The following is an 11,486-nucleotide window of genomic DNA, read 5'->3' as shown; positions in this document are numbered from 1 at the left end:
TAGGATTATCGAGATTGCAGCCTGTCACTCCACACACACGTCTGCGGCCAAGACGCAGGGTGGGCACGTGTACATGTGGGGCCAGTGCCGGGGTCAGTCCGTGATCCTCCCGCACCTCACCCACTTCTCCTGCACCGACGACGTGTTTGCCTGCTTTGCCACTCCCGCCGTCTCGTGGCGCCTCCTCTCCGTGGGTAAGCTGGTCACTGTCCATTTGGGGGATGGCCTGAAAATCTGGGAAAGAACTCAGGGCTTTACTTTGATAATGAGGATTTTGTTAGGTGCACTATCATTATTTCTCTCTGATGGGCTTCTGCAAAAGGGAACTAATTTTATTTTCTTCAGAGCATCAGAAATCAACACCAGTACTAAACTAAAAGTAATTTTATTCGACTACTTTTTTTTTTTCTTTAAGAGAGAAAGATGAGGTCTTGCTCTGTTGCCCAGGCTGGAGTGCGGTGCTGCACTCACAGCTCGCTGTTCCCTTCAGCCCCTGGGTTCAAGCGATCCTTTTGCCTTAGCCTATTGAGTAGCTGGGACTATACATACCCATTACCACGCCTGGCTAATTTAAAGAAACTTTCTTTGGAGGTGGGGTCTCTCTGTGTTGCCCAGGCTGGTCTTAAACCGTGGGCCTCAGACCATCTTTCTGTCTCTGCCCCTGCCAAAGTGTTGGGATCACAGGTGTGAGCCATTGTGCCCTGTCCTTATTTGACTGCTTTTTAATTTTACTGAGAAACTGTGTTTTTCACTTTTAACTAGTGTATTTACTCAAATGTTTAAAATTTCATGCAAAATTAGTGATGTGGCTTGGGACTTTTTCTTGTTATTTTGCCAGATTTATAAGCAGATATGTGTGAGATTCTTATTCTTAATGATTACAGAGATGCAAATCTGTCTTCAGGGGAAAAAACCCATTGCTCAGTTGCTCAGTTATTTTGAGGAATTGGTACTTTCATGAGTACCAGTAGAGTAGTGCCATATCCTGTCCTGTGTGTTCATTATGTCTGTAGCTAACTCTGGAAGCATTTGCATTATTCTCCTAGAACCTGATGACCACCTCACGGTGGCTGAGTCACTGAAGAGGGAATTTGACAACCCGGACACTGCAGACCTGAAGTTTCTAGTTGATGGAAAGTACATTTATGCACATAAAGTCCTTCTCAAGATTCGGTAAGGAATCATTTATTTGAGAATTGAGAAAAGTAATTCATTCAACAATTATATTCTAAGTGTCCAACTATATTAGGCACCTCAGTAATCAAGAAAAATTGTAAGGCTGTTTTTGCTCTCACAAGCATACAGTGGAGCGGGGAGAAATATACATGAAACAAGAAATAACACAGGTTGTGTGGTTCCGGGAATCAGTACCATAGGCATTCCTTAGGCTTGAAAAGTGGTGTGGTCACCTTGGCAGCAGGGAGCAGCCAGCGCACGCTCCAAGCGTGTCCTGTGCTCTGAACACTGTATTGATACTTGGACATCCATCAGTTACCCTCTCTGCCTGGGAATCAAGCTCAGCTCATAATAATCACCTTATAATCACTTGTGGCGTACTTTTAGATGGTTTAAAAAAGAGAAGATCAAGGCCTTTCCAGACCAAAAAGGTCTATAGTGAGGCTAGCACAGAGATTTTAAAAAATCACATTTGTGAATGTTTTTGAAAAATGAGCTGTGTGCATTTCAAGTGTGCAGTTTGATGAGTGCTGACACATGTCTACGCCTGTGAAACCACTGCCCCACATCCAGACAGAACATTCCCATCACCCTTCAAAGACCCCTCATGTCCTAGCCCTGGGTGACCGCAGCTCCTTCTGTCACTGTAGATGAGTTAGCATTTTCTAGAGTGTATTTAGATGAGATGATACAGGATGCATTCATTTGTGCTTGGCTTCTTTCTTTTACATGATGATTTTGAAATTCATTATGTTGTTGTGTAACAGATATTTAAATCCTACTGCAGTGAGTCACACACTCAACACAGCATTTTAGTCTCAAGTTCCTCTTTAGTAAGATCAAGCTGTGCAGCGTTTGTTCACTCTCTCTATATCACATCAACCTGCATGAAAGAAGGGGGGTGGATTTGTTTGCTGTAACACAGTACTATGGCCCGGGTGGCTTAAGCAACATAAAGTTCTGGAGGCTGGAAATTCCAGATCAAAAGTGTCAGCTGGATGGGTTTCTTGTGAGGCTGTGAGTGAGAATCTGTTCCTGCCTCTTTCCTAGCTGCTGGGGATTTGCAGACAGTCTTTGGCCTTCCTTGGCATGTGGCTGCTTAACTCCAGTCAGCATGTGGCATTCTCCCTTTGTGCATGTCTGTGTCCAAATTTCCCCCCACCTTATTTTTTTTAGATGGCAGAGTCTTTCTCTTTTGCCCAGGCTGGAGTGCAGTGGCCTGATCTCGGCTCCCTGCAACCTCCTCCTCCCAGGTTCAAGTGATTCTCCTGCCTCAGCCTCCTGAGTAGCTGTGATTACAGGCGCACACCACCATGCCTGGCTAATTTTTGTATTTTTAGTAGAGATGGGGTTTCACCATATTGGCCAGGCTGGTCTCAAACTCCTGACCTCGTGATCCACCCGCCTCGGCCTTCCAAAGTGCTGGGATTACAGGTGTGAGCCACCACGCCCTGTCCAAATTTCCCCTTTTTATAAAGATGCCAGTCATATTGGATTAGGGCCCACCCTAGTGACCTTCTTATAACTTGATTACCTCTTTAAAGGCTCTCTCTCCCAGTAAGGTCACATTTTGAGGTATTGGCCATTAGGACTTCAACACAGGAATTTTTAGAGGACATCATTCAACCCATAATGGAGTGAGGAAACAGAATTACTTAGATTTTATAAAAATAAACCCACTGATTTCTCTAAATGCTGACAGTGGTTGTGGTGTGAGAGAGATGCCAGGGAGCCCAGCTCTGTCCCCATTAGCACGGCCATTGGGGCTGCTTCCCAGGCCACCCCTGGCAGCAGGTTTGCATATACAGCCTTGCTGAATAAATGATTGTTTGAAAACCCTGGCCAGCAAAGAAAGTGAGGAGCCACAGCAGGGACGTGCCAGCGTGCACCTTCGAGAGAAGGACGTGATCCTCACAGAGGCCATCTGTCCTGGCTGGGAAGCTAGGACCTGACATACTGCTTTTTTCCTTCAGATGTGAGCATTTTCGTTCGTCATTGGAAGATAATGAGGATGATATTGTAGAAATGAGTGAATTTTCATATCCTGTTTACCGGGCCTTCCTGGAATACCTGTACACAGACAGCATCAGCCTTTCTCCTGAGGAGGCAGTAGGTAATTGCCAAAGACTTCCAAAAACTTGGCAAAATGTTGAGGAACTGACAAGGTGGTTTCTATAGAACCTAAAAGAAAGTCACTGTGAGGGTAATTACAGAAGTATTTCTTTTTGTGTGTGTTGAATCCAAACACGTTTCCCTTGTTACTACTTTATTACAAAGGTTGACTGGACAGATAAGAGAGAGAAGAATCAAATCATCACCACCGTGCAGCATTGCAGGCAGCAGCATGGAGGAAGGGACAGAGACCGAGGGCCATGCAGCAGATCCCCGTGTCTCCACCAGCAGGGCCCAGGAATTCCACTTATTTCAGACTGTGGGCCTGAGTCAGTCAAGTCTGTGCCCAGCGGCTTAGGAGGCTGGGAAAATGGGCATTTCCAGATGGCCGTAGCTTGGCTAAAAATTCTGTGGTTTCAGTAGAAAGGAAGAATGGATGTGTGTGTGAGAGAGAGAGAGAGAGAGAGAGTGTGTGTGTGTGTGTGTGTGTGTGTGTGTGTGTGTGTTGGGGTAGGGGTCGGGAGAGAGGCAACTAGCAGCTTCTGCCACAGGAGAGATGTGATCTGTGTTTAAAACATCAGTTATTATATTGGTTCAGGTGTGAGACGATGGTCTCCTGGGTTGGGGTTGTATAGCAGTGGAAGTATTGAAAAGAGATCAGATTCTAGATATATTTTAAAGAGGTTGCTGATGGGATTTGTTGATAGATGGGATGAGAGGTGTGAGTTGAGAGAGAAGGATGGCTGCACTGAGGTACTTGGCCTGGGTAGCTGCCTTAATGGCACTGAGGTGAGGAAGATAGAGAACAACAGGCTTGCTCTGGACTTTGAAAGTCAAAGGAGTTTGAGCTTCCCATTAGATACCCAAGTGATAATTTTTTTTTTTTTTTTGAGACGGAGTTTCACTCTTGTTGCCCAGGCTGGAGTGCAATGGCACTATCTCGGCTCACCGCAACCTCCGCCTCCCGGTTTCAAGCGATTCTCCTGCCTCAGCCTCTCGAGTAGCTGGGATTACAGGCATGCACCACCACGCCTGGCTAATTTTGTATTTTTAGTAGAAACGAGGTTTCTCCACGTTGGTCAGGCTGGTCTTGAACTCCCGACCTCAGGTGATCCGCCCATCTTGGCCTCCCAAAGTGCTGGGATTACAGGCGTGAGCCACCGCGCCCGGCCGCGAGTGGCAGTTTTTTATCGGCCCACCACTAACATTTGTGGGGCTGTAGCCAAGACTCCAAATGGAGACCTATGTTCCATATGTCTAAAAGTTACATGTCAAGCTAGTGAACTTCAGATAAAAATATGTCCAATCCTCCCACCTTGAAAAATGTAATTTCATTAAGAACTGAAAGGACAGGTTTCAATTTTAGTTGACATTTAGAGTTGCAGGACTTCTTGTGCCAGAACCCAATGGCACAGGCAGGACAGACCCTTCCTCCAGCAGAAGGGTGTGTGGGCACCCTAGCTTGCATTCCAAGCTCTATCCACCCCCAACCCAGGTTACCCTTTTGGGCCAGGGGGTCTGCACATTGGTGGTGGGGTCTAAGGGAGGAGATACCCACACATGTGGCCTCAAGGCCAATTATGCAGGCAGTCGCAGGTTCCCAGGTACCCAAAATGTGGTCTAGAAGTGGGCATGTGGCTCCTTAGCCACCCCGTGCTGAAGGTGTGCGTGGAGGAGGCGCAGAGCCGGGGCTTCGGGCAGAGTCCTCTCTTAGGGCAGTGCAGCTTGCATGTGTGTCTGAAGCTTGGGGCCAAAAACAATGAAGCCATTCACAACTCAAGATTTCAGTGTCCTCCAGTGGGCTATCTGTCTTTCCTCTATAACTTTGATAATAGTTGTTATTAAAAAAGCAAGTTTCCAACCAAAGTCTACCACATGTATAAGATTTATTAGCAGATAGACACAAAAACAATTAATATGGTAAAATTGATGAAATCCCAGCTCTTTATACTTCGTGCACTCTATCAAGTACCTTGCATGAAAAGTTAGCTTGAGGTGGACATGACAGTGTTCTAGTAGCCGGATTCAGCTAACCTTTTGATCCTGGCTACCACTCATTTCAGCAATGACAAACTAATTCTGACATTCTTTATGCTAATTACAAATCCTGTAATGAAGATTCGGAAAAACAAACAGGATCTTTCAGATGCTGATTGACTGCTTCAATTAGAGTACTTCCTATCATTCCTTGGGGTAGATTAAAATTAATGTACATATGTCACCTCACCCAGTCTACGTTGAATTACTTGAAAATAGGTGACAGGTAATATAACAGGACTCACCTGCATATATAGATGATATTTAAAACCCTGGGGTTTTGGGAAGTAAGTGACGAAAGTGTCTGAGGATTTAACCCTGGGGCACTCAAACATTTGGAAGTCAGGAAAAATGATCCAGCCTAGAGAACTGAGGAGCAACTAATTAAAGAGAAGAAAAATGCAAGCAAGTCACAAAGTGTCCTAAGGAGAGCATTATCAACCATATCAAATTCTGTGTAAATGTCGAGTAAGAGGAAACCAGAGAATATTGCACCCTCAAAGCCACTGTGACTGCCACAGATGTGACCACCAAGGGTGTGACTGCAGTAGTGGTGGGGATGGGGTTCTGCTTGTAATGGCTTGAGGTCAGAATGGGAGGTGGGAAAATGGAGACAGCAGATACAGATAGCTCTGTCTAGGAGTTTTGCTGTAGAGAGGAGCAGTGGGATAGGGTAACAGGAGGAAGACACGTGTCCATGAAAGGGTCTCCCCTCCCCTCCTCTCCCCTCTCCTCCTCTCCCCTCCCCTCGTCTTCTCCCCTCCCTTCCCCTCCCCTCCCTCTTCTGTCCTCTCTTCTTTTCTTCTCTTTCGTTTTCTTCTTTTCTTTTCTTTCTTTTCATGGCGGGCACTCTTACAGCATGTGTGTGTGCTCCTGGGAGTGGCCCAGGAGAAGCTGACATTGAGATTGCAGGGGAAGGGGTCATTCAAGCGCACATGCTTTTTTCCTAGGAAAAAAATATTAAAGCTATTTTCCCTGTGCTCCTGTTTTTCAACAGCTAATGATTTGTGTATCATGTTTGCTCAGCTTGGCTGCCATCCTGGGTAGAGCCCCACACTGAAGTGTAAGTGTCAGTCAGCATCAGTCTATGCAGTGCTTCACTGAGGATTATATCCAAAATAGTGTCAAAATCATCTCTGAGTGGCTGAGTGAGCGAGTGTAAATCAGGATGCTTGAAATCACTCCCCCTAATAAACGCCTCTTTCCGCCAGGACTGCTAGACTTGGCTACATTTTATAGAGAAAATCGTTTGAAAAAGCTCTGCCAACAAACTATCAAGCAAGGCATCTGCGAGGAGAATGCCATCGCTCTGCTCTCAGCTGCGGTGAAGTATGACGCACAGGTAAGGAAAGCTTGCTTCCAGCTGCCGGCCTCCTGGAGAAATGGAACCCAGGTGTCTGCCTCGTACCTTAAACTAAAAGAAAGTCTGGGTAGAGGAAATATTTAATATTTTTTAAAAAATGAAGTAACAAGAGTACTAGACAACATATAAGCGAGTATTTATATAATGTTGGGATGGACATCAAAGGCAGAAGCCATAAAGGAAAGGATTTATAGCTCTGATTTAAAAAGATAAGAAACTTTTATCCACTTAAAAATACCATAGAGAAACTTACAAAGTAATGAGACACTGGGAAAAATACTTGCAACATATAATGAAGTCTGTTTACCAGAGTGAAAAACAAAAAGACAATAGGAACAGTTTGGTTGAAAGAAATGGACCAAAGAACAAATGGCTCTATAAATAGGCAAAAAACATAAATGAAAACAAGGTATAACTTTTCACCTGTCAAAGCAGGAATATATTTTTAGAGATAATGTATAGGATCAGAATAATGGTGTTCTCCTAAACTGCTGATGAGAGTACAAATTGGTATGGAGAACAATTTGGTATAATATGTATTAAGCACCTTAAATTAAAGACATAATTCTTCAAGGAATTCACTCACAAGTATTTATCTTGAGGAATTAATCATGGATTTGCACGAAGACTTAGCTTCAAAGGTGTTTACTTCAGCAGTTTATAATTTTGAAAAATCAGAAAAAGGTTAGTGTGAATAGTGGAGGCTTGTTTATAAAATGTTAATATCAAGAAATTATGCAGCTATTCAAGATATATCACTAAGTGAAAAACTGTTATCCTATTTTTATTTTTTGAAAAAGTATAAATAGCTGAATAAAAAACTGAAATTTATTATCTACATAGAAAAAAAGACTGAAAACTATGCTTAGTGGTTATCATTGAATGGTGGGATTGTGGATTATTTTTATTTTCTTCTCTTTGCTTATTTTTTTTTAAACTTTTACAGTGACCATGTATTGTTATGATAATAAAGAAAGGAAAGAAAACCAATCTTAGAACCAAATCTTTAGGAAACAGGCTGTAACATCTTCGAGTCAGTTTCCTTTTGGTATAAGGATATCCTCTCCTTTGGTCAAAGAAAACAGAGACATTTTAGTAGATGAAAGGTTATAACTTTTTTTCTGTTTACATAAATAATACTATGCTTATTAAAGAAAATTTGTAAAAGACAAAAAGTGAGGAAGGTAATGACTCATCAACCAGAGAACATTAGCACTTTCATATAACAGCTTCTGAGTTTTTGTTTTATGTCACATTATATTTTTGTAAATACTTGAAACCTAGATTTTTTTTTCACTTAACATTAAAAAAAAAAGTACTACCTCAAAACAATGACATTTAAAAGCACAGTGAATGTTTTATATCAAGGTAATAACATATTGGGCACTTACAACACAGAATGTTTCATGGTCAGACAAAATCCATGCACTTTTCCTAGTCCATTCTTGAGCATCACAGTGATGAGCCACGGTGATGGAGGGCCATCTCAGATGTCAAGATGGTGGCACGTGGTGTTTGCATCTGAATCAGGCTTCATTTTTAATACTTTTTTATATTCTCTATTTATGTGAATTATTTGTCTGGCTACCTTCCAGCTCTCTGTTTTCTAGAAAGTAAGCTCTTTGAGGCATGGCAGGGACTTTGTTTTGCTCACAACCATATCCCCAGTGCCTAGGATGGTGTCTGACACAGAGTAGGTACTTACTAAATACTCCTTTCATGGATGTTCAGTTTTGCCTATAGAGATGCACTGTTGTACTACAGCCTGTCCAGCTAATTGCTGTACCCTAAATTAGTATGATAGACTATAAGTAAAATAGACTGTATATGTACTTAATGTAAAATACAAGCTTTCGTTAACAGTGCTGCATTTGATTTGCCTGGCTCAAATAAGCAAGAAATGGGCTCTTTCAGCAAATTATTATCCCTCATGCTGGACTGTCACTTAGTACATAATTAATATGAGCCAGGGATTATTCTAAGCACAGTTCATGTTTCATTTACTCCTCAAAACAACCTTATATGACATAGGCATTATTATATTAGATCCAGTTTATAAATGAGAAAACTGAAGCTTGGGAAAATTAAGTAATCTGAGTAAACTAGTAAACTGCAAAACTGGGATACAGTCCAAGATTGGGCACATTTTAAAACCGCACGTTTAACTACAATTCTCCATTGTCCTCAGTATTTTGAAATCAGGAGTATTTATGCATGGATTCAACAAATATTCACTGAGTGCCTGCTACATGCCTGGCACTGCCCTAGGCACTGGGGTACTGCAAATGAACAAAACAATCAAAAATCTCTGCTCTCATGGGAATTTCTGGTGAGGGGAGATGGGTGATCAATAAATGAATAAGATATATAGTATGTCAGATGGTGACAAGTGATATGGAAAGAAGTAAGACAGGGAAGACAGCCTAGGGAATGCCATCCTGAGATGAAAGTTGAAATTTTAAATAGAATGGTCAGGGAGGCAAGACATGAGTGAGCAGGTGACTCAAGCAGAGACCTGAAGGAGGTGTGGGTGGTGTGTTCGGGGAAAAGCAAGCCCGGTGTGGAGGGAGCACAGTGGGGAGGGAAGTAGCTGATGAGGCAGGGAGATGGTGCGGTGGAGGTGCACAGCGGCGTGTGTGGGAGGAGGCAGGGCCTGCAGAGTCCATAGGCAAGTTTCAGGAATCAGAGTTCCAAGGTGAGTGGCCATCAGAGGGTTTGGAGAGGAGCAGATATGATGGGCATTTGGAAGTAATCCTCCTGCCTCCTGGCTGCTGTGTTGAGGAGGGAGGGAGGGAGGTAGGGAGAGAGAGAGAGGGTGAGAGAGAGAAGAGAGAGAGAGAGAGAGAGAGAGAGAGAGAGAGTGTGTGTGTAGAGAGAGAGGGTGAGAGAGAGAAGACTGTGTGTGTGTGTGTGTGTGTGTGAAGGAGGGTACTTAGGAGGCTGTATAATCCAGTAAGTGATGATGGTGGATTGGTCCAAGTTATCACCTGTGGGGATGGTAAAAAGTGGTTAAGATTTTGAATACATTTTGAAAGTAGAGCCAACAGGATGTGCGGATGGATTAGATGTGAGGAAAAAAAAGACGACTGAGGAGGTTCTGTCCCTAGGCAGCTGTAAGGATGAAAGTGGCATCTATTGAGATATAGAAGATAGGAGCAACATTTTGGGGGAAATATCAGGAATTTGGTTTTGAATATGAGAAGTATGTGATGTCTATTAGACATCCAAATGGAAATGTCTAATAAGCAAATTGGATAAGCAAGCCTGGAAGTCAGAGAGAAATGTGCTGAAGTCAAAGCTATGAGGCAGTGACGTGAGACAGGTTTGAGGATTAAGTCCTTAGCACTCTGTGCTTAGAGGTTGAGGAGATAAGGAGACACCAGCAAAGGAGACTGAAGAGGAGTGAGCAGTAACGGAAGAGAGAAACCAGCAGACGGTTTCCTGCAGGCTGGGAAAGAAAGCGAAACAGGAAGGAAAAAGTCCGAACCACACCAGATGCTGCTGGCACATCTGCACGAGGACTGAGAACTGACGAGTGGGTTTGGCAATGAGAACGCCGGGGGGGCCTTGGCAAGCAGTTTTAGCGCAGTGAGGCGGAAAGTCTGATCGGAGCGTGGAAGTAGAGGAACTGAAGATGGGGAATAGAGGCAGCTTTTCATGGTAATTTTATTATAAAGATAAAAAGGGAGAGGTTTAGGGGCATTTGAGGTAAAACATCTTTACTTTTTTAAGATGTGGGAAATGGAAGCTTGTCTAATGATGCAAATGACTCAGTGAAGGGGAACAAGCCAGTGATGCAGGGGACAGTTGGTAGAGCAGGGCCCCTTAGTAGGCGGAGCAGTGGGATCTAGTGACAGAGCATGGGCTCTGCTTTCTATAGGGTCTTGGACCTTTGATCCAGAGAAGATTGCATCCACAGGCCTCTCTGTAATAGGCAAGGAGACGTGGTGGGGAGAGCTTGTGGAGGTTCTTTTCAAGTGATTCTGGTTCTCAGTGAAATAGGAAGTTGTGTCAGCTGAGGATGAGGATGAGAGGGGAGATGTCAGGCTTATGGGGAGAAGTATGAGAGTCCTGTAGGAGAATGAGCAAACTAGGAGAATGTGGTAGGACTGCAGGACAGAACAGAGGGCCCCATTTTGAACATGAAGCCATATAGAGTGGTAGCATTCAAAATAGACTACAATTCTTTAACTGAAAAATAATGGGGGCCTTGTTTTCTATGGACAGAATTCCCCTATAACCAGTACCACCACCCTATGCCAATTTATTGAATTTTTAGAATCACAGGAACTCTTTCCAAGTCCTGTCCTTAATTTAGTATTTAGGGGAAGATCCCACTCTAGAATAAAGTAAAGGAGCATGGATCCAAGTGATAACTTTTTAGGGTCCTTTCATTCTCCCATTAATTAGCAATTTTCCTGATGCTGTCCAGATCTGTGAGGCATCAAACTGCCCAGCCACCTAACTCCAGACACACTCTAATGTGTGTGGTGTAGGTATGAATTCCTCCATTCCTCTCTGTAGACTTCAGCCAAAGAGATGATGCATCTCTATCTGGTTTCACTTTTGTGTGCTGTAGGCAAAAATGTCATTTCTAAAAATTTAAGCAACAGCACATAATTTTAAATGGACCCTGAGATATTCAGCATGTATCATTGAAGCACATTTTTATGTATAGTATGCTGTGATGACAGGTGGGTGTGTGAATTTTCCCTGTTTATCACTGAGGGCTTACCTGGGACAGAGACACATCATATTGCTGGTGTGGTACCAACAGCCTGCCCAGTTATGTTCAGGC

General features: G+C 43.3%; 1 protein-coding gene across 6 annotated transcripts in view; it reads left to right on the top strand.

Moving 5' to 3' along the window:
• Positions 1-11,486, top strand: part of RCBTB2 (RCC1 and BTB domain containing protein 2) — a 44,141-nt gene that overhangs the window by 30,264 nt on the left and 2,391 nt on the right. For all 6 annotated transcript variants that reach the window (XM_055359826.2, XM_004054503.5, XM_055359828.2 and 3 more), the window contains 4 exons: positions 4-194; positions 1,047-1,173; positions 3,150-3,289; positions 6,537-6,667. In XM_055359826.2, coding sequence (XP_055215801.2) covers positions 4-194; positions 1,047-1,173; positions 3,150-3,289; positions 6,537-6,667 — 589 coding nt within the window. The remainder of the gene's footprint in view (positions 1-3; positions 195-1,046; positions 1,174-3,149; positions 3,290-6,536; positions 6,668-11,486) is intronic.

This window comes from Gorilla gorilla, chromosome 14, assembly GCF_029281585.2.
Source record: "Gorilla gorilla gorilla isolate KB3781 chromosome 14, NHGRI_mGorGor1-v2.1_pri, whole genome shotgun sequence".
NCBI classification, from domain to species: Eukaryota; Metazoa; Chordata; class Mammalia; order Primates; family Hominidae; genus Gorilla; species Gorilla gorilla.
The sequence above is the reverse complement of the archived record's forward strand: the minus strand, read 5'-3'. Positions and strand labels throughout refer to the sequence as shown.